A 27,645-nucleotide genomic window follows, 5' to 3' on the forward strand; every position below is an offset into this window, starting at 1 on the left:
GAGCACAATGATCAGCAATTAACTAAACAACATGACTGACATAGACAATCCCATAAAACAGGATTTAAAATTTTCTGGGTGAAATTCTCGTCATTTAGTCCGTTACTTACGATTTATTAGCAAGGGTGCAACACACACTGGCTAACAGCTGTTTAAGAACTTGGCAACAGGGAGGAAAAAACCCACTTTTAACTTGAATAAACCTGGAGCTGAATCAGGCTCAGGACAGGACAGCAATTGGCCTTTTAATACAGTATCTCTGTCAAGTTCAAGACATGAATCACAATCAGTAAACAATTAAGTTGGTTAATTAAAAACAATGAAAGTGAACGGATTTCATATTTTCATTTCACTGCAACAAGATTTACAGAAACATTTTGCTCTTGGTGTATTAGATCACTTATGGGATATTGATCCCTATGTGGTGACCTGTGCTCACATATTTAATAAAAAAAAGTGCATTCACACTATTCTGAAGCAGTTTAAAGTCGTGGTCAGTTCCTCTCTCAGGCTTTCTCCAGCATCACTTTTAAGCTTGGACTGGTTGGCAGGTGTTTTTAGGTCCAGGTTATGATCTGCGTTTTGAGGTGGAAGGACACATGCTGCCTAATTCATGCTGTGCTAAGACTTTGAGAAATGCTCATGCCACACACAAAGACAACTATACTTGTTTCAAATGCAGATCTCTGCCCCGTGTTGGTAAATTAACTCTATTGTTGACTGAAGCCACATCAAGGTACTCATGAGCAGGGCAGGAAGTCAGACACAGGAAGGACGCAGATTAAATGTTGAAACAAAACCACACTGGAGACACACACCGTCTCATTGGAGATATCTTAATAAGCATGTGTTTAAAGGTGTAATATAAGTTAAACGCATAATAAACCCCCACTGGTCAAAGTGAGTAAGAAAGAGAGACACCTGCTGGAGTCTGTCATTTTATTTTCTTCCCTTCTTTTGGAATAAAAGGATGAAAAATTATTAAACATCTACCAGAAGGCTCCAAAACAGAAGTGGACAGCATTAAGAACTAGTTCTTTTTCTTTATTTCATCTCATCTTTACAATGACCGTCTTCGTTAATTTCTGTGTCATCACAAAACATGGTTTGGTTCTGAAATGTAGAAGAATAAGCTGCAAACGTCACATTTGCACAGAAAAATACAGACGGCTCGTCGTCTTTCTAAACACGTGACATGCTTGTACCTCAGTACAAATGTTCAAAGGTGCCTGCCGTGAGAATAACTCGTATCTCTCTCCTGTCAACAGCATCATTCAGAAATCGGAAGTGACATAAAAACAATAAAAGGGTAAGGGAAACAACCCCCCAAAAAAACAAGTCTTCAAAGAGTCCCACATTTTGGAGGTGCAGCAAAAGGGAGAACCTTTCTCTCCTTGACAATCTTTCACCCTCCCCGTGCTCGATTTGGCCCAAATGTGTATGCAAATACTTTGTAACTGTGCGTAAACACGTCTGAAGTGGGGATTCCTGAGCGAGCGCATCGCCTCAGGAGGTGTTGGTGATGGGTTTGTATTTCTTGAGGCGGGTCCACTGTCCTGTGGAGTAGTTCATTTCGAAGACTGTGTCTACCAGCATGGTGGTGCTGCCAGTGCCGTCGGCTTTGGGCAAAACCTCTGTGTGCTCGCTCAGCTTGATCTGGATGATGTCCCCCTGCTCCGGGCATGGGTTCTCTGCAGGGAATGGGTGGGGGGTAGGGAAGGGTGGAGTTAGAGTGGTAGGCTGGTTAAGTTTTTGCCCTGTCAGATGTGCATAAATGCTGAGAAATTATGAGGGACATCTACTGTAGTTAAAACTGCATTTAAACTGAAACATATTCTGTAAAAATCCTGCAGCAAATGTGGGGAAACTCTGAATGACTACAGGGAATTCAGATTTACACAGGCCTTGAGACCAGTCAGTGACCTTATTGACCTTCATGCGTTGGGAAAAATGTTGCTGGCAGGTGCTGGGTGAATTCAACGCAAACTGGAAATTGAGACTGTTCAAACACATTCATAGTAGAAGATGTGCCTCACTGCTACAACAGGTTTAACTTTTATTTAAAAGGTGCACAATCTCCAAGTTTTACTGCACTTTGAGAGTTTGCAGACAAGTTTCCATCTTCCATCCAAACATGCATCTGCAGCAATCTGCTAGTGACCAAAGTCACATTGTGTTAAAGCTAATTTGCAAAGGGAAAAAAGGGTGAAGTGAATGAAAACGGGTCTGACAGGAAATACAACTGGTAAAATGGTAAACTAGATAAATAATCTGTACTTTTGGATACAGGCTCTGTCAGGAAGTAATGTGCATTTATGAAAAAGCTGTTGTTTTTTATATTTGCATCAAGCAGCTAAAAACTCTCATACCTCTGGATCCAGCCATGAAGCCCAGGATGAGGGCCTTCTCCGGCCTCGTGACCTTGTTGGCGGTCTTGAACATCTCCTGGGCGGCGTACATCTGGTCTCTCTGACGGTCGGAAACAGTGGAGACAGATAATTTAGCTGACGTTTTAATATCCTCTGACTTTGAAAGTCTTGAAATGGTGTTTATTTACCGTAAGTGAGAGGTTCTTTTTGGGCTGTGGCTGTGGTGGCGTAGGGGCTGCTGTCGGGGTGGGGGTCTGAGGTGTGCTGGGAGGCTGAGTGGGGGTCTCTGGCTGGCTGGCTGTCGCAGCTGCTGGTGGTCCATTGCTGGCGGGGGTGGATACCGGTGTGCTGGGGGATGTGGGAGTTGCAGGGTTTGCTGTGGTTCCCGCGTTGTACATAGGCGGCCTCTGCTTGTACTGGCCCGGTAAGGTGGCGTTGGCACCTGTGGTCGCTGTCGCCGACTCCTCTGGCTGACGGGCCGCCTGCAGCGTGTCCCGTCCCGAACCACCAGCATTGGCTTTGGAGGAGGAGGACATGAAGGAAACGCATGAGCAGGGAATTTTACTTTATTTGTTTGAGGGAGAAAGCGCTGAGCCCTGGGAGGTAGGCGGCTAACCTGGCTGTGCCTCGGAGCTGGGAATGTAAGACGAGGAGGGAACCATGCTGGGTGTGGCTGGTAGGTAGCTGGTTGACGGGAGAGGATTCTCGTTCAGCGACCCCAGTTTCTGAGAAACGACACAAAGGAGTGAACCTACGATGGCAGAGAGGCAAACGGGCTGGTGTGACAGAGAACAGTAGATATACGTTGGGTTAAATACCTGTGCGGAGACGAGGCCAGCAGCGTAGTCGGGTGTGGTGTTTTCCACCACAGCTTCTTCTTTGGCTGCTTTCTCTCCAGCCTCGGTTTCTATATCATAAAAAGAAGCACAGGTTAAACATCGACAGTGTCACACTTTATTGCTCAAGAAAATCTAACTAAGGCTGTAAATTTACTTACCCAAAGTCTTTCGCCTCCTCTTAGCTTCTCTTCCAGCTCCAACCATATCCAGCTCTGAAATATCTAACAGCTGAACAATAGGAGAAAAAAAACCCTCTGTCACTCCAATCCTGCAGGAGCTCAATGAAAGCGAAGAACAAGGATGAAAGAATGAAAGCCGTAAGAAAAACGATACACTGGGTACGACTTACCTTGACCCCCCGCTCCTTACGCAGGGGCGTCCGTGCGGGAGCAATAGGTGTGCGGTTACTGGGAGGGCTGAACATACTGGGGGTGGTGGGGCTGCGGAATGGGGCTTTGGGAATCCCCTTGAGAGGAGCTGTAATGCAAACGTGGATGCAGTGAAATAATTTAAATCTTTTTTTAGTAGGACTTTTTTTTTTTTTTTTTTTTTACTTACTTGTGGTGTCAATCTTTTTGACCAATCCTCTCCCTTTGGCATGAAAAGGCACTCCGGCTGTCTTCTTCAGCTGCTGGGCTGTCTCTGTAGCTATAAAACAAATGGGTTTAAAACGTGTTAAGTTGGACAATCAATTCTTGAAGAACACCAGACACTGACAATCTGTCAGGCACAGTAAAATGAACACAAATGCACATCTTTTACCCCACCCCACGGTCTCTCCCCCCCATAGCTGTGGGACGTGGTGTGTATTGGCCATTATTAAATGAACTTACATTTCTGCAGCAGCTCTGCTCTCAGGGTTGCACTCTTGGGCTTCCTCTTCAGCTGGAAATGTTTGACGGGAGGTGTGAGGGGTCCCACCAGAGTAGTCAATGCACTTTTATTCAGGTACTGGCACTCCAGAGGAAGCATGGCCGACGCCTCGCACTCGCTCACTGAGGAGGAAGAGAAAGGTGGGGATGTTAACTGCAGCACTGACCACTGTGCTCCTCTGTCTGTGGCTGGTCAGCATTACAAAACACGACTCTGCTCACTGAGCTGACGAGTGTTTTTCATTAACAGATACTTTATCCCTTTGTTACTGCTGAAAAAAATTGAATTCAACATATAAGACAGCTCGCATAAGTTAAATAGAGCTCAAGTAGTAAAAACTTAAAATTAGTATAAAATTAAGGAACTAAATCTAAATGAAATACAAGTAAATATTTAAGTAAAATATCAAAACATGACAATTTAAATAAAAGCCTAAGTGTGGAGTTATGTTTCTGCAATCAACACTAATCTAAATACAGCCACAGGAAAAACAGCAGAAGTGCTTCCACTTTAAACCTTTTGAGTCTTGCTTGTGCTCATCTTGCCTTCCAGTTTACAGATAAAACAACATGAGGGGAAACCACTGTACTACATGAGATCCGTCTACACCAGAAACCACCTGGGTAGTTTTCATGGCTCAGAATGGCTCCGCAAGTCATCTGACTATAGTTAAAGCAAAGACACTGTAGCTATGCATTTGCATTTATTTAAATGTGTAAGACATCAGCGCTCACCTGGAAATGATGCAAATTAATATAAAACTACCTTTCTCCCTGAGCTCTCCGAGAATATCCTGCACATTTGGATTCTGCTCCTCCAAGTCCAGATTAAGAGAGCCGGTCTCTGGGAAGGACTTGAGGATGTCTGCAACCATCAGCACCCAGGGCTCTGAGTCCACCGTAGCCAGCTGGATTATCTCCGACAGGGCCTCCTTCATCTGGCAAGAAAGGTGGTGTTAGTGAAACCTACAGTCACTGTAGTTACTTTAGCATTAGTTCCACAGGTTAACAGCACACAACAGAGTCTGTGAATCTATTTTTGGTCTGCACTCATGGTTCAGAAAACACCGGTTGCTTACACGAAGAAACAACTTGCATCATATCCTCCCGGACAGCTTGAATATGAGTGTGTGTAATCACTTTAACTTTTCAGACACACACTTTTCCTTTAAAAAAAGTTCACACCTGACACACACCACCCCGACACTTTACAAATTGTAAGATAAATAATCACTCCTGTACAGACAAAAAAGTCCAGATTAATCAAACCCTCAGAGTGTGAATGAAATAATATAAAAGTATTCTGAATACTAGTTATTATCCCCGAGTATTTTCCATTTTTCCATCTTTTAAATTCACACCTCCTCCATCTCTGGAAAATCCAGCATGAATAAACATTCACATAACTGCGATTTCAAGACTTTAACAACTGGATACAAAGAAACCTGATTTTGTGCAGTGATGTTTATCAAAGGGAAGCCATCCAACATGCAACACGAGGAGGACGCCAGCTTCAACCAACCATAAAATGCAGTTATGTTAATATCCACATGACAGAGTTAAGGCTATAGAGTCTGTCCACCTCCCTGCACTTATAGGTTCAGTGTTGCCAAAATCAACCCTGTTCCAAAATACTTTGCAAATGATATTTGTCACTGACTTTCCTCCATAGTCGATGCAAATGACAGTCAGTATAATTCAAGTCATCACACATTAGAGCAACCTCACAATGATAACTATGTTTTTGCAAAAGTAAACTCAAAATGCACCGTTCCAAATGATTATGCAGTTTCAAAATCTTTTATTGGTTGTAAAGAACTGAAAATTGGTCATTTGCTCAATATGCAGCATTACTGAAATCAAAAGCCGTTTCAATCAAAAACATCTTAACAAACCAAGTTACATGTTAACATGGGATCCCTTCTTTCATAGAACCTTTGCAGTTCTTGCATCCATTGAACTTGAGTTCATAGATCTTTTCCTTGAGGATGCTCTAAGGTTCTCAATAGGGTTGAGGTCAGGGGGGCATGAGGACCACGCCATGAGTTTCTCCCCTTTTATGGCCATAGCAGCCAATGCCACAGAGATATTGTTTGCAGCATGAGCTATATTGTCATGTACCCTAGCCTTAACATCCTCTTCTGTCACACCAACCCTCTGCATCACCAGACACCCCACGATGCAATATCATAATTTTTTATCATTTTTCAATATGGTGAATATTGCGTCAAAATATATTGTGATTTAGCACTTTTTCCTCAAATTTAAACTTTCATTATCAGTTGTGTCCTACAAACAGCTGGCAGCCAGTAGCATTGCGCTCATTGACGAAGAGTCATTCAGACTGATGGCAGCATGTTGGCAATCTGTCTGTGTTTATAAGCTAGACAGCACTTATTTGCAAGCCTTGATCAGTGTCTCTAAGAGTGACTGGAGTCAGTCCAAGCACGATTGTGACTGTCTGCAGAAAGGTGGCCTCCTATCAGGGGACTTGTGCAATTTCCTTGTGATCAAAAGTGGTCATAAGTGCAAGATCCTCAAGCTGTGAGCAACCACAAGTTATAATCTGTTGCATGCAATCACCAGGCAGACATCAGTTCTTTTTAAGCTATAAGGAGGTAGCTTGCTCTCGAACAGTTGAACCAATTTAATGCAAGTTTGCTCAGCTAACGTTATCTCAGGATGGTGGTTAAAAAGAGCTGAAGGCATTTAACTACAAAATATTAATATTTGGTGGCCCTGTGTCTATGAAGCATCGCCTTTTTCTCCCTCCACACCTACTACATGTCCTCCTTCACTACATCCATGAATCTCTTCTGAGGCGTTTTCTTTTTCCTCCTGTCTGGCAGCTCCATTTTCAACATCCTTTCTCCAATAGATCCACTCTCCCTCCTCTGCACATGTCCAAACCATCTCAGCCTTGAACTCAATTGATTTCTTTTCATTTCTATCTAAATATTAACATTTTCAGCTCGGTCTTGTCTCCTTTTTTTCAGAGCCACTGTTCCAAAACATTCATCATAGCAAGACTCGCTACCATCTAGTAAACCTTCCCTTTCACACTTGCTGCTCTCCTTCAAAACCACTTAATTAAAATAAATATTTGCATTAAAACAGCCAAGAGCTTTCGTGGTTTGCATACGGGAAATTACTCCTGAGCTTAGCCGCCAATTTCACTTAAACAACACACTTGAATGCTTGTTTTAAGAAACCCCATTTATAATTAGCTTAATAATTTTGCATTTGTTATTGAACAGTCTGGCTATATAAGCCACACAAATGACGGCTGTGTATCGTTTCCTGCGGGGGGAACAGGTGATCAGTAGGTCCGGGAGCTAGTACCGCCCTCCAGCCTAACGCCAGCTCTCAGCCGCCCATCCCACCACAATGTCCGTGCGAGCACCGCTAGGCTAGCGTTGCTCGCTGTAGCCGGTAAACAACCGCTGGAAAGACAAATGTGCGCAGGGGTAAAGTCAGCTCGGGAGCATCCTGTCGTTAGAGGGTAAAAGTGTTTCGTGCATTGAAGCCGGGGTTTAAAAAAAGAAAAAATGGGGAGCATGTCGAGGAAATAACGAGTTTGCCGCTTCTTCAGTTAGCCTTCGGATAAATATGGTAGCATAATGTTAGCTGGAAAGGTTTATTAATATTGTTAGGCTTTTAAATATGCCACTAAACCGTCACAGGGACCTCAGTGCTTTTTAAAATCTAGCGCAATTATCGGCTCGTTTCTCAGCCGTGAATCCGAGGTAACAACTTATCGTACCTTCCAGGCTAACACCGAGCTAACCCACCTCGTCAACGGTCCTCCGCGGAAGGTGCAGCATCCCGAGCAGGAGTTTCAGCTTCACCGGCGGCGACAAGCTCGAAAAACATAGCCGTATGTTGTCGATAACCGACACGGTGAGGAGCGAAGCGATGCTCGGAGGCGTCCAGAGCTCGTCCGTGGATCCTAGTTTGTTGTGAAGCCACAGGCCGGTGTCGCTGTCCTTCATCGACGCCATCTTGGAAAAAGAAGTGTTTTGAGTTCGGGCATTTTAACAGGCTACCTAAGAAAACAGCAGTCAGGACCCCGCCCATAACCCGGGGTGGGGGGCAATTGTGAACGCAGAGCCGTGAGGAGACCGGGTGAAATCCACCTTTAAGTGTGGAACTGTACACAGTGTGTGGTTAATAAAGTTTTAAGAAGGAAGGTGTAAACAAGGGCAGATGCGGGAAGTCTTTGTTACCTCATGTAATACAGTGCTACACATCTGCCGAGCAGAGAAACATCTGTATTGTCATAGTAACAGGTTATTTCAACCCTGCCCTGTCACAGTTTACTACACTACTGGCAGCCACACTTCTCATTGGTCCCCGATATTTGCTATGCTGCTTTTACTGCATTTAAGCAGCCTGTTATGTTAAACCACAGCACATCCAACCCATTTAATCGATGTCATATGTTTGCTGTGCTAAACTTTCCCACCTCTAGGATGAATAAAGTATATTATTATTATGTCCTCTTATCTTAAAATGTGTTTTCTTCGGGCTGCGACCTTTAGGAGTCGCCACAGCAGTTCACCTGCCACCGTATCCTTGACATCTTCCCCTGTCACACCAGCCCTCCCTCACTACATCCACGAATCTTCTCTGGGGCTTTCCTCTTCAACATCCTTTGTCTAATATATCCACTATCCCTCCTCTGCACATGTATAAACCATCTCAACCTTGTTTCTCTAAAGATCCAAAGTGCTGAACCTGAGCCATCCCTTTGATGGATTCATTTCATCATGAGTCCATCTTTTTGTCATTGCCACTGTTCATACATCGCAGCAGGTCTCACAACCGTCTTGTAAACTTTCTCATTCACTCTTGCTGCTATCCTGACACTTGTCTCCACCCAATTCACCACGCCTGCATTCTCTTCTTCACCCCTCTCGCGCACTTGTCTTTTGGTTTAGGTGGTTGACTCCAAGTATTTAAACTCATCCACCTTCAATATCTGTAAATGTTCACCTCTCCACATGTTTCCCTCTCATTCACACACACATGTATTGTGCCTTGCTTTTACTTGATTTCATTCCTCTTCTCTCCTGTGCGTACTTCCACCTGCTCCACACTCTCTCCATGGATCACAGTGTTATCTGCAAACATCATAGTCCACAGAGACTCCAGCCTGAACTCATCTGTCAGCCCAGTTGTCACCACTGCAAACAAGAAGGGGCTCAGAGTCCATCCCTCATGTAATCCCACTCCCACCTTGAACTCATCCGTCACTCACTGCACACCCACCACTCTTTTATCATTCATGTCTCGCACCACCCTCACATACTTCTCTGCTATTCCTGGCATCCTTATATATACTTTCTCTAGATCCACAAAGACATCTTAAATGAGCTTGCTTCACTAATTTGTGCTGTTTACAAGTATATAGTCAATTATTATTTGCTCTTACTTATTACATGGGATATTAATTGGATATGTATCTATATCTTTACACTGTATAGTCGCCTCATTTAATGCCAGACTATAAACATGTAAATGTCAAAAACATGAAGATTCAGTGTGCTGCAGTAACAGACTAACTGTTTCAGTTTAGTGCTTTTGTTCAATGTGGCTGTAAATCGGGCACCCTATTTTAAAAAGAAAATCATAAAAATGTAGCTGTATTTGATTTATATTAATGTAAAAATAGGTCAATGGAAATACACAATTTTAAATATTGGAATTATAGCTGAAACTGTGCATGTATGTATATATTGCACTCAATTTACGGAATAAAATGCAGTATTGATCTCTAAAATGTAGGTAATCAGATAAGGTATCTTTAATAATAATAACTATACTGCTTTTTACATTGACTTTTTAAGTAAATATTGCTCTCTCGCTCTCTCTCTCTGTTATCCTGTTAATGAATGCAAGACCTACCCATCAATAAACTCTACGGGTAAACTGCCCATCAAGGCTTTTATTTTTTTAAGTGCTGTCACCGGAAGTCTCGTTTTCGAGGCCCCTGGAGAAAATTTCAGCCAACCAACACGCATGCGCACTAATTTAATCTCCATACAACAGTACTCGGTGGGCATCTTGCGCTCATCTGGCGATCTGCAAACCATCATCGGCCGATTGACGGTAGGTTACCGTGCAGGTGGTCAGATAAGCGGTAATTACTCTGTGCGGGCTGAGCTTTTAAACACATACAAACATTTACTGGTTGGAAACTGGAGCATTATCTGAACAAAGCCCATCATTTCCCCCCCCTCATTTGATTGGCTGACGGCCGTGTAGGACATTTTCTGCCCTTTAATTTATACATTTTGCCTAATTGTACTCTCCAGATCAGAGGTGAGTAAGGGATCGCACCGTCGCCATGGCATCCAGCGGGTATGTGCAGGCAGTGGTGCTGCTGCTGGCGCTGCAGCTCGTCTGTGTCGGGGCAGCTGATGCGGATCATGAGACGGGGACTGTCATCCCTGCCGAAAGTAGGTGGATTTAAAAATTAGATTAATTTTTTCCTCCGCCTGTTGAGTACAAGTTTTGAGATATTTTAGACGAGTATGTGTCCGCCACGGTGATCTTTCCACAGTCTAATGACTGCAGGTCTCACAGGGGTGCTGTTGAGGGAATTGTAGGTCATCTTAATTAATGTATGCTTGGATCATGAAACTGGGCCTCCACTGCTGCTTAAAGGCACACATACCGAGCAGGTTAGAAGGAAAATATACATAAGTGTGACTTCATGGATGCTCAGGTAGAAAAGCTTGATTATGTTGTTTGTAAATTAAAAGCTAGATGAGAAAAAAAATCTAGATGAAGATGAGAAAAAAAATCTAGATGAACACTTCCACAAAGCTAAATTCTGTATATTTGTTTAAAATATTTGTTTCTTCAAATAAACGATCAATTCAAAGATGACAAAGCACAGCAGTCAGTCGCTTTCTGCTACAGACTAATCAGTCTCATTAATAAGATTTATGGTTCCTTTTTGTAAATGATGACTCTGGGTCAGATCACTGATTCTCTACTTCTACTCAATACACTTTATAGTTTACGTCTGCAGCCACAAGAACACACCAAATCAGCATTAAATTGGAGTCTAATTTGATGCTTTCCAGTCATGCACACATACAAAAAAAATCCAGGCTCAAAATGTGAAAAACCATGAGTGTGTGTTCTGTTGTGTTAATGAAAAAGTGGAAAAAAAGCAAGATTCACAGTCATTTAGAGGTCATTGAATTGCATTCACATTAATCGTATCAGTGATACATTCACCTCATAAATCACGGCATGCTACTCCCACCTACATCATTTGCATTTAGAAGTATCGGTGATACTGGCTCTGTACTAACTTGGTATCTCACGCCGCTGCCTTTGTTTCTGAACTCATTTCTGCTGTTTCCAGGTCGCCCGTGTGTGGACTGTCATGCCTTTGAGTTTATGCAGAGGGCGCTGCAAGATCTAAAGAAGACCGCTTTCAACCTAGATGCCAGGGTAAGTCCTCTCTAATTTCCTTTTCATTCTAGAGACTACTGCAGAGATTCATGCACCAGCTGATGTATTTCATAAAATAACTGATCTTCATGAGCCTTTGTGGGGGGGTGGTGACTGCTTCTATCAGTTCCCATATTGTTATATAGTAAATGTGACATTATGTGGTACGTTTTAGTATATGTTAATGTCTACATCTGCATTTTAGCGCAGGGTTAGTCCTTTTTCATTTATTTCCTGGTTTTTAGATATGAAAATTGTGGAGCGCATTTTCCAAATGACCTCAGACACCCACACACTCCCATCACTGTGCCAAAGAGCAGTCATAATACCTGTGCCTATAAATTCCTGTGCTGCAAAGAATAGGGATTTTTTTTTTTGTCGCTATAGTTTGGATTGTTGTGAAATATTTTTGGAATTTGTACATTTTACACTTTAACTCCAAGCACACCGAGCTTACGTGTGAACTGTAGTACTGATTTCAATTCAGGGCACACATACCTGCTTTTGGATCAGCTGATATGACTTTTGTTCTCTGTTTATGTAATTTTATTGTGTGGACCCAAGAAATGAAGGTTAATGCGACTGAAAACAATCGCTGCACCCCTCGATTACTCTGACAGACAAGGAGATAAGTTAGATCCAGCCACTGTGACCCAAACAGCATGGCCAGTTGCCAGGAAGGGGGGGGGGTTAAATGGATTGGTCCAAATGGAAATGAAGGGAAAGGTCTAGGAGGAGAGTCTAAAGCTGAGTGGAAGGAGGAGGAAGGTAGAGGCTGGAGACAGAGAGGAGGTGTAAGATGTGCAGAACTGTGCTCAACCTAGTGAACAGTCTACGATCAGGCAGCGTGCTGGAGATGGTACGATTTATTTATGGCAGGAAGTGCTGAGCGGCAGCTGGTGACCCGACATCCCACGCACCTCACTCCACTCCTGTAGTCAAACACAGGCGCACAGAGAGGCTGGAGGAAACGGAGCGAGAGAAAGTGGCATGACACTTTACACTGTGCACAAGTTGCTGTAGGAGAACGTATCCTAATATGACTAATATTAATATGACTGTGGATTAAGCAGCATCCATTATGATATTTTCAGCTGTGTTCTTAGAACTAGAGTAGCTCTGTATGTGATTGGCTGCCCATCGCAAACAAAACGTTTAAACAGCAGGTGGGCGGGGCTGCTCTGTGCCTGAGAGGACCACATCAGGAGTAATCCCTTTTTGATTTCATACAGAGCCAAGACTAAAAATGTTGACGAAGATGAAAGTTTAGGGCAGTCTGAAACATGAACTGTTAGCTCACAGGGATCATCTGTCTACACGTTGACACATTATTCCTGACCATGAAACATCAAAAGTATAACGACGGGCAAGTTCAACAGTATTTCTTAGTTTTTTCTACATGATAAAGAAATGCTGCTGTAGTAATGAAAGAAGTGTGTCAGCATGATTTAAGCTGTAAGATATAAATGTAAGATTAAAGAAAAATGTTCGGTTACTAATGTAACCCCAGTTCTCTGAAAACCGAGTGAGGTATCTCACAGAGTGAGGTTTGAAAGAAAACAGAAAGTTTCTGTTACTTCACTGAAAATAGCATGCTGTTTTTTATTGTAGACACATTGTAGAAAACAGAAATATGTAGAGTTTATTGCAATTTGTTTTTTTAATATTTATATTACTTAATTACTTTGGTGTAGTATCAGGAGAAGCTGCAAAACCTATTAAAATATAATTTAAAATTCCAAAATGTATGCTCTCCTCCTCGGATTGGAGTCCATGCCGGGCTGATTATGTTTGACACTCGTGGATTCTTCTGTGTACCATGATGAGATTGAACAACTTCATCAAAATGGTGTGAAACTAATCGTCTGATTCCAAGCATCACTAAATCAGAGAAAATAGTTATTGATCATGAACCAGTGCTCATCAGAATCCACTCAATAACTGTCAGCCGTCCTCATAAATATTTAGCTGTTGGCAGATACACATCAATAATCTGTGTGCAAGCCTGCAGCAGTGATTCAGAGCTTGCTGATGCTAGAGAGCGTCTTTATTAAATATGGAATTGCAATGGTTTGGCAACTTAACAGCAGGCTTGGATAAAACAGCCATGAAGGTCATGGGAATAAGAGTACGGGCCTTACAGAGCCCGTGTGAGCATGCTGTTACAGAACAAGCAACAAAGCACACTGCACATCTTTCCTCTCAAGGCAAACCTCTGCCATCAGGAAGAAGACTCAGGAGGGCCAAAGTGCAAAACAAACTGCCTGAAGCTATTGTTCCTTCCAGCCTCCAATAAGCTACTGAACTGCAGAGTTACAGACTAGCAGAATAAAAAACGATGTGCAAGACATGGACAGTAAGCACTTTGTAAACCTTAGAAATTCTTTGTAATTCGGTTAAACCTCTTTATTCAGTTTTCTTTTATGTCGATGTTTATGTTTTATTTGCAGTCGTGACGTTGTGGCTTATATTTGTTTAAATCTGCGAGGTTTGAAAAAGCTGTCATGTAATAAAAATCCCGTGGCAGCATCTATGGTTAAAACTCTTAGAATAGCATCCAGATAAATGGCAAATGTATTTTTAAAATTGTAACTGTATCAAAATATCTAAGTAAACTGGGATACTGTGCAATTATTCACAATAGAACATAGAAACATATATCAAATGCTTTAAATGAAACGTTTTAATATTTGATTTTTTTAGAACATTTTGCAGCTGATGAAGACAACAGGTCAGAAACCTGATATTTAATGTAGTAAAATGTTGTGGTTTTTTTGTTTGTTTCCTGCTGCAGACAGAGACGCTGGTGCTGAGGACGGAGAGGAGGGCTCTGTGTGACTGTATGCCCACCAGCTCGCTGCGCTGAGCTCCTGAGGACACGTCCCGCTCTAACAGCACCCCGACACACTTCAAAAACAACTCTGTCCAGAACCTCTGCTCATGTACAGCAGCTCTCATCTTTGCATATTCACACAATAGGCACTTTATTTTGTTTTCTCTCATGTCACTGTTCAGTGAAGCTCTGATTTAAAGTCACGAGGCATGCTTTCGTTCTGCCTTATCTGGGATGACTTTTATACCGCTGACGTTTTACATGGTGTATCAGACGCCTGTGAACTTAGATTGTTTTCACTGACAGCCGCTCTCATGTGTCTCCTATAAAGCGTAAACATTTTTGGACTTTTTCGACTGTATAATGTGGATAGGATGTGGTACGTATCTGTAAACTTGTTGAATGTCTTGTACGAGGTTAAGGTTTACACACATTGAACTGTAGCATCACACAGAGTTCATTCAACGGCTCAACATTAGATTTCGGTTAGTTAAATTATTATTAGGAATCTGACAGTAATTGACTGATTCAAAGGAATTGTTTGGGAGGTTTACAAATGAAACGTTTGTAAAGAAATGAAGTTTTACCTCTTTGCAAAAGGGGACTCGTAGGTCTTGATTTAGCACAGCACTGTAGCATGAATTTTCAGCACTTTTATTTAACCTGTTGTTAATATCGATTGTATGTATAGATTATGTACATGTAGACGGGTATGTGGAACGGAGGAGTCATCAGCAGGGGAGGGAGGGGTGAACAGACCTGCAGCAGGGAACATGGAAGTAGAAATAGTAACTGTCTTACTGTTGCTTGTTAATAAACAGCGTATTTATGTCACAATGAGCCCCATTCACTGTCTTATTGTTGCACCTTTAAATAAAAACAATGAATGACCTTTACTGCTTGTATTCTAATGAATTACAGTCCATTCAGTTATTTTCATTGCTTCTTGGTCATGCAGCTCACCAGTCAGGCATTAACAGTATGACTGCTGACAGCTAATAACATTCATCATCTCGTCATCATAGCACCCATTGGTGACATTTTTTCCTCAAAGTTGAGGTGTTAGGAGGGAACATGTGCAAGTGTAAGAATTTGACCAAACTGTGATGCAGCTCTTCTGGGGTGTTTGGACAATGTTCTGCTGGGAAACCTTGGGTCCTGTTTCTTTGACATATACCACCTTTTGTTGTCCCCTTTGCTTAACATTGGCCATCCAAAGAGAGAGATGGTGTGAAAATCAACCAACACAGTGGTTGTAGAGAATCACCTGTGTTCTCCATCAAATGGCCCAATGGGGAGCTAGAATGCTGTTTGGTTGGAATGGGAAAGCAAATGACAGCAGAGTTCAAGACAGAGGAAGAATCCCCCAAAATCACCAAAGATAAAAAAGACACTAAAATGTACCTTTAGGTCCCAAGCCATCAGCCCACATGTCCAGCAGTCATCAGCTACACAGATGTCATGATAAGCTAACCAAAGGAGGAGATATCCAGATGTGAAAATTCCTTTCCATGCACGGAGACTTTCATCCAAATCCAGGACCCTGCAGCTCTGTGAGCAACAAAAAAGTGGAGTGCCAGTGCCATGATCCAGGATGAAACAACCAGCATGAATACATCGGGAAGCGTGTCCCTGAGATGAGCTGCTGCAAGAGTGCTTCAGGCAGCTGATAGCAGGTGGATGGTGGTAAGGATGAAGAAGTATTGTGCAAGATCAAGCCTTGCCATGTGATGTACAAGTGACAGACTAAAGAAACCCTACCAGTGGCTAGTCCATGACAGTACATAAACAAGCCCCAAGAGGGCTCCAGATCCACAGAGGCCAGCACACAGCTATCACAGCCGATCCAAGTTACAGACTGTGCAAAGACACCGTAGAGACAGTCGGGCATATAGTAGCAGCAGTGTTCATTGGATGACATAACCAAGTCGCTAGGATAGTGTACAGGAACATCTGTGCCCCATATGTACCTGGCTGAGATCAACACGGCTAAGGTCCTCAGGTACTTCAGCCTCCAGACAGACAAGTAGCTGTTGGCCAACCAACCAGACATAATGGTGGTTGACAAGGAGCAGAAGCAGTTGTGATAGTTGTGGCAATCCCAGCGGACAGCAAGATCAGGAAAAAGGAGCATGAGAAAACAGAGACGTACCAGAGGCAGATATCTTGAAGCATTCTCAATCATCCAGGTAAAGAAGCCCCAGAAAGGTTATTTTGTTCATCTGGACGAAGTTGAAATGTTGTGTCACTTCAGTCTTTGGGCCCTCATCTCAGTATTTTATTTGGCTGAGTGACGAAAAATTTCTATTACTGAAAACGCTTCATCCAGATGAACAGAATCAGCTTTCTGAGAACTGGAGCAGATGTGGAAGTTAAAGTCCAAAGTGGTTCCAGTGGTCAAAGGAGCATTAAAGGAGCTGTAACTCCAGCAGACCCAGCACAACATCAGAGGTCTCCGTCAAGAGGAGTGCAGTTTTAGGAACATCTATGATACTGTGCAGAACCCAGGCCTCTGCTAGAGGACTTGAGCTTGGGGATCACACATATCCCTGTAAAACGTATTAGATGTTGTCTAGACTTTGTCAAACGATCTTTTCCTCAGTAGAAGATCGATAAAAGATTAAATATGGAATGACCTGATATGCGGCTCTCAAAGATGCCAAAGGTCGTGCTTTTTTAGCTGACTTCATCTCCTCCTACATTACTAACATTTTTTTCTATTTATTTGCAACAGGGATTACTGTTGTAGGTGCCACATCTCTACCAGCAGGAGGAGCCCTAAGTAAAGAAGGACTGCCAGCTGTGTCGCAGTGATGCAGCACTCTGTAGTCCCCTCATCTATAAATGAGATGGGCTGAAATCTGTAAAAAGATACAGAAAGAGGAAAACCGAGGAGCTACGTTGGCTCACGGAGTGCCCGCAGTCACCTGGCAGGAGTCGCAGGCCTGAGGCATCAGGGCGCACCGCAGGGCACAATGGAGGCAAATCCCCTCATACTGCACCACAGCACACACAATCACAGGCAACTGAAACGTCCTGCTGAGGCAGCTTCACCCCGTCAGGCTTTTACTGGTTTGAGTGATTGAGCTTCAGGCATGCAGGGATGCTGAGTTTACGCTGAATCACTCTCACTTCTTGTTGTCAAGCAGCCTCCACTTTCTTCCTCTCTCGCTCTCGCTCTTACTCACTCGCTGGCTTGTTCTCTCCACAGAGCTCTCTTTTATCTGCTCCGGGAAAAGCTGCCTGAATCATTGAACCAGCTGTTTGAAATTCTTTGACGGGGGGCAAGCAAGCAAAATCCTCTGGATTTTCTCTGGCTTTTATCCCTCTTTTATACTTGGGCATTGCTTTGACTTTGCCACAAAAGTTTCCTCACCTTGCGTGACCGTGGGACTTATTTAGCATACCAGAATTTAGCATACCAGTAGGCAGGATGAATGTGAAGCATGGAGGTTTATAATTCAGTCATGTACTATGTGTTTTATAAAGTTCAGTGACCACACTGAGGATAGATAGGCAGGCAGGTAATGTATGTGACAAAGAAAGAAGCAAAGTGCAGCTCTGCTTAATGATGCTACAGGTGAAAGACAGACAATGAAGCTCTCCCAGATGATTACTTAGATCATTATTTTTGAAGCCAAATCTCAGAAAGTTGTACTAATTTGTCATATTTATTCAGACTAGAGCTCCAAAAGATGGCAAATTAAAAACCTAAAAACATCAAGCTCAAAATTCTTGTTTAAATGATTTGACATCTTAGAGTGAAAAGTTTCTACAGAGGGGATATTGTGTTATTTTATGACTCTATAAACCTGGAAATACTAACAATGAGGGAAAGGCTCAATTTTAGAGAAGAATAGAAGAATAGAATAGCCCTTTATTGTCACTGTACATGGACCACGAAATGGGGAATGTAGTAAATCTCTGATTGTATCTCCTCCGTTTTGTTTGCGAGGGATCCGGCGTTGGTGATGAGATTTTCACTATATTATTAAACATAAAATGTTTTCAAAAGTCAATATAAACAAAAAAGACTTTAAAAACTTTTAGAAAGTAGTGAAAAGCTAGTACAACTAACTTTTCATTGCACTAATTTGCACCGATATCTGTATCAAGCCTGACTGTGCCCACTGTGGTGTCATAGCTTTGTTAGCTATTGGTTTTGTTTTTTATTAATTTATACATTATAATGACTATATTGTCAGGTTCGGTTTGCTGTTTGCCAAATTTAAGTTACTTATGTTGGTTTGCTAGTTATAGCTTACAATAACATTAGCTAACTTCTTGGCTAATGCTAACTGAATAATCTTCCAAATCCTGCTTCCGTGTGTCAGCTTTGTTGGCGAAAGCCACTTTGTCCACCAGTTAGAAGATATCATGTGACACACAAACAAGTCCAGTTCTTCTTCCAACGTTTCCCAGCTTCAATCAAACAATCAATCAAAACTAAACAATCAAATTTGTTAAAAACAATGAATTACATAATTTACCTTTTGAAAAATAATTCATTCAGTGACTAATATCCTTTTTCACTAAACCTGAACATATTAACTTGATTAAAAAAACGAAAAAAAGAAGAACATGTCATTGAAAACAAACCATGTCAGATGAACTTGTTGGCATCTGAAGTCTGTAAATTACATTAAAGCTAAATAGAACAAAATCTAAAAATTAATCTATGCATAAAATCTTTGCCCAGTAATTTCTTGCCTCACAATATTTACATTTATTCTTATTTGAATACTTTATTTAAGTAAAGTCACCCAACAGTTGTTTGCTCACTGTGTGGTTCAGGCGATAGTTACTCGAAAGCTCTAAATGCAGAATGAAGAACATTTTACCTGCATGTTTATGCTGTTATGGGAATGTAAAAAACTGATTCTGCTGATCAAATTCACTTCATTTATTAAATGAAAATTTAGTTAAGCAACAGAAAATACATTGCTCGCAAAATCTCTGCAGGCTTTTGAGATATATTATAATAAGATTCATATACACACACAGACACAAAGAATAAAAACAAAGAGAACATTAATCTTGAAACTGAGACCAATATTTTTATTTCGTTTCAAAACATTTTTACTGTCCCTTATGTTTGAGACAGTGCCTCAGTTAATGCACTTCATATGCCTTATATGGATCATGACCACGATGAAGCCACGAGCCTGGAGAGCTGCAGAGAAAGAGCAGATAAACATACATGTTAACATGTAAGCCACAAAAACATGACAGAGCATCACATTCTTCACTTGGTGAACTGCAGATTACGTTCTCTTGAGATTAAATGTTATTTTGCCTAATGATCTTTTCCCTTTATGATGGAAACAAAAAGTTTGAAGAGTGTGAGAAGTATACTGAGACATACAGGCAGTGTGCAGCGAGGGATTCATTTCTCTCAGCTCATTCAGCATCAGGTCTGATTTCACCGTCAGAACCTGCTGCTTTCAGCACATCTTCAAGACTGAGGTTTTCCAAAGCGAGTTTCTCATCTTCTTCACTGACATTCAGGAGTTCCCCGTTGGCCAGGGCCGCCTCATCTCCAAGGAGTGCACCAACAGACATCTCAACCCTGAGTCCGGCAGCCAGAAGTGTCTCATTTCCAGACTCTGAGCCCAGGAGCTCTTCATATCCGTAGGTTGCGCCGAGGGGGTCATCCCCAAGAGCTGCTGCCAGAAGTATGTCATCATCTCCAAAATCTTCACCCAGGGCACCACCAGACATCTCAAGCCCAAGTCCTGCAACTAGAAGCGTGTCACTTCCCAACTCAGTGTCTAGGAGTTCTGCATATCCAAAGGTTGTGGCCAGAGACTCCACATCTCCAAAGCCTTCACCCAGGGCCGCCTCATCTCCAAGGAGTCCACCAACAGACACATCAACCCCGAGTCCTGCAGCCAGGAATGTTTCATTCTCCAACTCTGTCCCCAGGAGCTCACCGTAGTCAAAGGATATGCCCAGAACTTTGCCGTAACTCTGCACATTCTGTAAGAGTTTCTCATATTGTGTAGGATCTATGTCGAAGTCTTCAGGGTTGTACTCTGCTGAATCAGAAGGTGTGGGAGTGATGACATCTGTTAGTAAATGACAGGCACTCAAACAGCTCTAAGTTTAGACCTGCACCTTAGTAAATTTCTGCTTTAAACAATCCCTTACCTTCATCATATACAGCTTTGTCCTCTATCGGTGCTGCACTGATCAGAGCAACAAGAGCAAAACCCATGAACAAGTCTTGGACCTTCATTTTCTAAAAACAAAACCCAGAAACTTAAACACTTTACAAAAATGCACCCAAACGCTCTTTAAACATTTAACACCTGATTTAGTGGGAGAAATGAAGGAACTACACTCACCTTTAGTCTGTGTCAGTCGCTGAGTAGAAGCAGAAGTTAAGGTGTTAGATGTTTTCTGACTGTCTGACTTCAGTTATATACTCTTCTGAGGCGTGCATTTGTTTGTCCTGTTACTTTAGAGAAAAGCTCGTCCAATGAAAAGTTTCTACGCCTCTTTTGGTCACAAGGAGTGCTCCGAGGCATCTGCTGCACCTCGTGCTCACATGCAGTGCAGAGAAACACAGTAACATCATCAATAAACTTCAAACACTGATCAGATGGACAGTCAGAGGTGAAAGTGGGCTGAAGCCCTCTGCAGCAGAGCTTTAGATTCACGTGTTTTTGTTTTCTCCATTTAATTTAGTTTGAGTTTTTTTGTGGGTGTGATAACCTTTATGATAACTTTGATTCATCATGTAAAGGAGGCATATTTATTAAGGCAAGAGTACAGTACGTAGACATAAACATCTTACATTAATGCCTCCTCAGACTGGTTGTGTTGATAAATCTCACTAAACTTTAAAGAAAAAGTCCTGAACAATACTGTTTTTTGTTGCTGTTAATGTAGTGAGCACACTGCAGTGTTTCAGTTTTCTTTTTCTTATGTCTAGTTTTTCTTTATTTTTTAGCTTTAGTTTCAGTTAATCTCAGGCTAAGTGAGCATCAACAACACCAAATGTATGATTCTGGTTTACTTGCTAGTTCAGGAATTTTTAATGATCTCACTGTTGCAGGTGTTCCAACTTTCAGCTTACCTTTGCTGAGACCAGAGGGCAAGGCAAATACACGAGAGGAAAAATAAATATTTACATTCTTTTTTTGCTAAATATGTTTGAATGTTTTTTTACTGGGTCCTGATAGAACATATTTAATTTATATATTGTTTAGTTTTAGCCTGTAAGAACCTTTGCTCTGGCACTCGTTACCTTGACCTTTGACTAATGACATCTATCCAGTTCACTGAGGTGAGTCTATCTATGATACGTGTGCGTTTTCAGACTCTGATAGGACGCAGAGGTGCGCGCAGAGAAGCAGATTCAAACCCAGAATCTTCATCATTCAAGCAGTAAAAAATAAAGAAATGTCAAGATCACTTTGTCTCTATCAGAACAGACAGTGTGGGTTAAAGCAACAAGATCCCAACAAACTAAATGTGGGACAGAGTGAATGCTTATGTGGGACAAACATGTGTTACAAATTCTGTATTTCCTTTTTTTTTCCAGAGATTTATTTGTGTTTTCATCGTATTCCAAGTCTTGTGACTTTGTGACACGTCATTCATGATGACAGGTTTTCTTTTACATCTAGTGAATAAAAGATGGACTTCAGTCAAGTCTGTCCTGCAGATAAGAGAGTCAAACAAAATGTGGGACATTTTCTAAATGTGTGTAATAGGGAGGAGGGCTAAAGATGCCCCATGCCTATGTGGGGCCAGGACCTTATCCCAGAAAACACTGGGAGATAGGTGCGGTACAACATGGACATGTAGCCCATCGATCAAAGAGAAGCAGGTTTAGGAGTCAGCTGAAAGCACATGGAAAACATGCAAACTGCACACAGAGAGGCCCACAGGTTTGACCCAAGAAGATCACTGTTATAAACGGATAAACTGACTGAAATCTCTCCAGACATCTGTGTGAAATGTTTCAGATTAAACACGATTAGTTTTGATGACTACAGTCAGGACCTCGATCACATCTGTAGACTCTTGATAAGATGACTGACTGTTGAACGCTTTGAATGCTTTGAATGTTATTTATGCACAGAATGAAGAGTCAATCCACGCCTGATCTTTATGTGGCAGGAAATATCTTTTTTCTATGAGAAGTTTCCCGACTCTTCTTTTTCAACGGCTCTTCTGCTTTCACTGAGACCCGGGGGCGAGGCAAATAATCCGAAGCAAATATTGTTAACAAATATTTACTCCTTGTTCTGCTAAGTATATTTGGATAATAGATGTCTTCTTACAACAGGGAAATGTCCCATCCAGTGAAATGTTTTCTCATGTTTTGCAAGTTACGTGACACAATATGCTCCGAGCGCTTTAACACAGCTCGGAGGGTCAAGTGCAGATATGTAGCTTTGTAGAAGGTTGTAGAGAAACTGCTTTACACTTTCAGTCCACTGTTACTGTCTGTTTGAGCTACACAGAGCATCAGGACTACAGGAGCACTCAGCATCAACCTGATGATGACACGAAAATGATGGAAAAATTAAAGCAGCTCAGACTTCGACTTCCACGTTAATAAGATGCTGTGGAGTTCTATCTGTCACAGGGCAGGAAGACATTTATTTCTAAAAGCAAAAGATGCAGCATGAGATTCCATGTTCCCACTAAATGTATAGAAATAAATAGGAACTAGGACCTTCCATGTTTTGTTCTATATCTGTATGATTGGTACGGGTCACTACAGATTCCCACCATCTTTGTTACTATTCTGTGGAATTCATTAAACTCCTAAATCTTTTCTTACCACAGAATCTGTAATACAGCTGTCATAATCTGTACAGTTTTAATGTGCAAGTGTTAACAAAAAACCAAACAGATGCTCAGAACCTGAAGTGAAAACATGCCGAATTCCTTTTACACGGCTCGTCTACATTTAATGAGTTAGAGTAGGTACGCCCTCAGATCTGATGGAAATCCAGCTCAGAGATAAACCGTGTCAGTGTGAAGCATGCACTGCTCACTTTCTGCTGACACGCTCACCAAGGTGTTAATCCACCTCCAGAGGGAGAACTCAGTGATGCTGTTTCGGTCTGAATTATATTCCTGGAAGGTGTTAGAGATTTTTAGAGCCTCTCGGGTGCACTAAGAATTACTTTAATAATGATCATAGCAACAGCTCTCTGATGAAAACACAGCGTTTTTACAGTTTACTGTGTCACACTAAACTCTACAGTCATGGCAACAAAGCTTTGGGAGTGTCGCAAATTTGGCCTTTCATTTTTTTATTCAGAGGGTTTTCTACATTTTTATAAAGCAAAGAACAGTTTAAACATTTCACAAGTTTTAAAGACTTTTATTGGCACAAAGATCAAATCCTTCTAACCCCCCCAAAAAATTCTTCACCTTTATTTAGCTTGAAGCAGTAATTTTGAGTAAAATGCAACTGAAATATATAAAGTTAAAGGTTTATTTATTATTATCATTTATCATAAAGGAAGATGTGCTTGTTATAAACTAAATGCATGACAAGCAGACACATTCTTACATATGACATTTTACACCATACTTTTCTTTTAGGATGGGGGGTGGGGGATGTGACTGACGGTGATCCCTTCTTGCCTTATCAGTCCTTCAAGTAAGTTTTTTGTCCATGAATCCAAAATATTAATTTGATACTGTCCAGGGGCGATCGTGGCTCAAGAGTTGGGTGTTCGCCTTGTAATCGGAAGGTTGCTGGTTCGAGCCCCGGCTTGGACAGTCTCGGTCGTTGTGTCCTTGGGCAAGACACTTCACCTGTTGCCTACTGGTGGTGGTCAGAGGGCCCGGTGGCGCCAGTGTCAGGCCCTCACCTCTGTCAGTGCGCCCCAGGGTGGCTGTGGCTACAATGTAGCTGCCATCACCAGTGTGTGAATGGGTGGATGACAGGTTGTGTAAAGTGCTTTGGGGTTCTTAGGGAGTAGAAAAGCACTATATAAATACAGTCCAGGCCTCTTAGTTACTGTTTGTGCATCGTGACACGGCGCTCCATCGTGCTTGAAAATGGCCAGACTGTTGCTACGTTGCTCCTGAAACACTGGAAGAAACCAGTGTTTGAAGATGTTTTCAGTCCTCATCCCTATCAGCTTCCTCCTCTGCATGTCCTCCTTCACTGCATCCATGAATCTTCTCTGAGTTCTTCTCCTTCTGCCTGGCTGCTCCATCTTTGTTCATAAGTCTTTGAAACTTATGATTTTTTTTTTTTACAATAACATAGAAATGTAAACTAAATAAAAAAGGAATCAGCAAAGTGTGTAAACAACAAAACGTGTGCCACTGCCAAAGCCTTTGCCCTGACCGTACAGTACAACTGAACTTAATACACTCATCCCTCAGTGCCTTTCAACAGCTGCTGTTTGTGTTTAGTAATGTAACTCCTTTTCTGCTTGCTAGCACCAAGTTAACAACGTGTGATGAGATGCAGCCCACAGTCTTCTGCTGACTAATGAAAAGCACAAGTGCTACTGCAGCGTTCACTGTTTCTAAAGCCACTTTTGCCGCTAGTGATGTGTTAAAAACACAAAGCAGTGAGACCAGTTTTTTTGCATCTGTTCTGAAGACTGAAACTGAAATGTTACAGAAGCGTGAGGCCGGCCTTCACTTTACAGCAAGACATGTAACAAAGAAACATAAAACACAAGTTACTTTTTCCTACATCCAGCTTTTAACAACGTTTTTTGTTGTTCATGTGTTTTCTTTTACTTGCTTTCACTTGCTGAGTCTCCTTATTTTATTTTCAGTTCAGTTTTTTTATTTCACTTTTTCTATGTGTTTTATTTAATGTGTTTCGTGTTTTTGGATTGCTGTAATAAAAGAATTTCCCAACTTTCAGGTTCAGTAGAGTCGACTACATCTTATGTGGCCTTATGTTATTTGAATTAATTTTTACTGAGCTGTGTGGTCGAATTAAAAGTGTCATTATTCAGAGCAGCTGTGTGAGATTTTCTCAGGACATCTTGGCAATGAAACGTTGTGTTTCCTACACGATCTAATGCCTTGTTTGTCCCTAAAGAACTTCATAGCTCCAGCCTTTGACCCGCGACCACAAGAGGGAGACAGGCCTCTGGTAAGAGCTCACTCACAGAGCCCAGCACACGCACAGATGCCTGAAACACACAGACCTTTTTACACTCTAAGTTTATTGTAAGCACACACTGTACGGCATGGATAGATAATTTGCTCTGCAGGGTGGATAATATCGGCACTTGGTCCCGGGAGCATAAATCTGAATTATTTCCTCTGAATTTAAGGAGAAATCGTCCTGGACACACGTCTCCCTTCAACATCCTCAAAGTCGGTTTAATTGGATGCTTCTTTGATTAAAACTTTCCATCATTTTGCTTGTTAAAAATTCATCCTTCCCCTAAAACCCACGTTACTAAAACTGCAAGCCAGATCAGGTTAAACTGCTTTCACTGGTAATTTTATTAGGTACACCTTGCTAATACCAGGTGGGATCATTTTCCCCTGCTGAGCTGCTTTAATTCTTCATGGCACAAATTCAACAAGGTGCTGGAAACATTGCTCAGAGAGTTTGGTTCATGTTGACGTGACTGAGATCTAGTGTCTGTGGAGGTCATTTGCACTCAGAGATGCTCTTCTGCATATGTGTGCTGTAAAATGTGGTCGAGTTACTACTGACTTCTTATCAGCTGAAACAGTCTGCTTATTCTCCTCTAACAACAACAAGGCAGAACTGCTGCTCACTGGATATTTTCTCCTTTTCAGAGCGATCTCTGTAAGATTTGTCAAAGAGAGCGGTTAACAGCTTCCACAGATAAATCATCTTCCCCTCAGCACAGACTTTATGTTGCACTAGCATTCTGTAAAGAAAAGAATCGGTGAAAACGTGGCTCCTCCAGATGACTTTCAACTAAAAGTCTCCCAACCAGATTACTGGTTCTGCATAAGCGAAGCAGATAAAAAAAAAATATAAGAAAGCCAAATTCATTCCAGCTCAAGCTCAACAAAGCTCACTGAGCCCTGCTTCTACAGCCTCTCTGACAGAACTGTAGGACAAACTCCTCAAGTAACGCTTCAAAGTTCCTTCCTTGGTCTTCCTCCAAGCCCACACCAATTATCTCGCTCCAATAATCAACTCCAAATAGCTGGCAGCCGGACCAAGAGGAGACTCTCCACACCCACGTGGGCGTGGTTAATATCTCACATACACCTCAAACAAAAGCATGAATTAATCAAAACGGAACACAAGACTAAACCAAACCGAGTGTGTGGCAGCGAGGTTCCCTCATTTAGTGCCACATGTTGTAAGATAATCAGTGCAGAAAAGTGTCCGCGGCTGGTTTTTTGATGATTTTGTCTGTAGATTATTACCAGTTTGACCAGTAAAGTACTGGGAAACTTTATCTGAAGCGCTCCAGGTCACATTTTTAACCTTTTCGTGCAGAAATCTCGACGTTATTTAAATGGTCAGTGAAACACTGTGTGTGGAGCAGGAGTGAAAATGGGTTAGAAGAAGAAAAGAACTCAAATTTGTACTTAAGTAGAGTACTTGAGTAAATGTATTTAGTTAGTTTAAAGCACTGTTTGGTTCACTAATAAGGAAATATTCTTGGAATCAGGGCTTTCCTATATCCTGTTAATGTCTCTGACATTTATAGGATTTCCTTCCTGGGTACACCATGCAGGTGAAAAATGCGTGGGTGTGCACCTAACCATAAACACTCCATCTTCATTACGTCTCACATTCAGCAGCACATTTTAAGGTCATTAAAAAGCGTCTCTTTCACCCCCGCGTGTGCCGAGTTTCACTTTACCTCTCATGATGTCTTAATTTCTCTAATAACTCGAGGCATCCATTCACATCCATTTGAAGCAAATCAGGCTCATAAACACAATTTTAAAAAGATCTGTGAAAGAGCAGCCTGTGTACGCACGGCTTTATGAAACTGACAAACTCACATTTCAGAGTTTAACATACAAGTCTATCAGTTTCATGGTCGATGCGGCCTCTGTGGGAAATGTGCTTCAGCCTTAAACTTGTGAGAAGAGTGCCGCCAGTCTGACCCAGTAGCCAAAAGAAAGGGGAGTCAGAGGTCACGGCAGGAGCAGCGGCATGGTGCGACCTTTGGAGGAGGAGGGGGTTTCCTCAGCTGCAAGGAAGCACAGACTCAGAGGTCACATTCGAGATTATTGGAACAATATGTGGGGCTCTGTGTGGGGACTTTCAGCCAGTCAGAAGCAATTTAGTCTAATAGTTTAATCCAAAG

The 27,645-nt window shown here is 41.9% G+C and overlaps 2 protein-coding genes across 2 annotated transcripts; one reads left to right on the forward strand and one right to left on the reverse strand.

Moving 5' to 3' along the window:
- Nucleotides 1-220: 220 nt before the first annotated feature.
- nelfa (negative elongation factor complex member A) lies at nucleotides 221-8,312 on the reverse strand. The gene is made up of 11 exons (XM_005944573.3): nucleotides 7,872-8,312; nucleotides 4,847-5,018; nucleotides 4,042-4,203; nucleotides 3,767-3,856; nucleotides 3,558-3,685; nucleotides 3,367-3,436; nucleotides 3,188-3,276; nucleotides 2,986-3,094; nucleotides 2,558-2,886; nucleotides 2,370-2,469; nucleotides 221-1,691 (listed from the first exon to the last, which is right to left on the reverse strand). The coding sequence occupies exons 1-11, from the start codon at nucleotides 8,079-8,081 to the stop codon at nucleotides 1,507-1,509; spliced, it is 1,644 nt and encodes a 547-aa protein (XP_005944635.1). The 5' UTR covers nucleotides 8,082-8,312; the 3' UTR covers nucleotides 221-1,506.
- A 1,725-nt stretch (nucleotides 8,313-10,037) lies between these two features.
- cunh4orf48 (chromosome unknown C4orf48 homolog) lies at nucleotides 10,038-15,279 on the forward strand. The gene is made up of 4 exons (XM_005944572.2): nucleotides 10,038-10,191; nucleotides 10,398-10,541; nucleotides 11,462-11,550; nucleotides 14,345-15,279. The coding sequence occupies exons 2-4, from the start codon at nucleotides 10,430-10,432 to the stop codon at nucleotides 14,414-14,416; spliced, it is 273 nt and encodes a 90-aa protein (XP_005944634.1). The 5' UTR covers nucleotides 10,038-10,191; nucleotides 10,398-10,429; the 3' UTR covers nucleotides 14,417-15,279.
- The last annotated feature ends 12,366 nt before the right edge of the window (nucleotides 15,280-27,645 follow it).

The sequence above is a fragment of the Haplochromis burtoni genome, unplaced genomic scaffold (genome assembly GCF_018398535.1).
Source record: "Haplochromis burtoni strain Fernald_Lab_line unplaced genomic scaffold, NCSU_Asbu1 Contig_388, whole genome shotgun sequence".
Lineage (NCBI taxonomy): Eukaryota > Metazoa > Chordata > Actinopteri > Cichliformes > Cichlidae > Haplochromis > Haplochromis burtoni.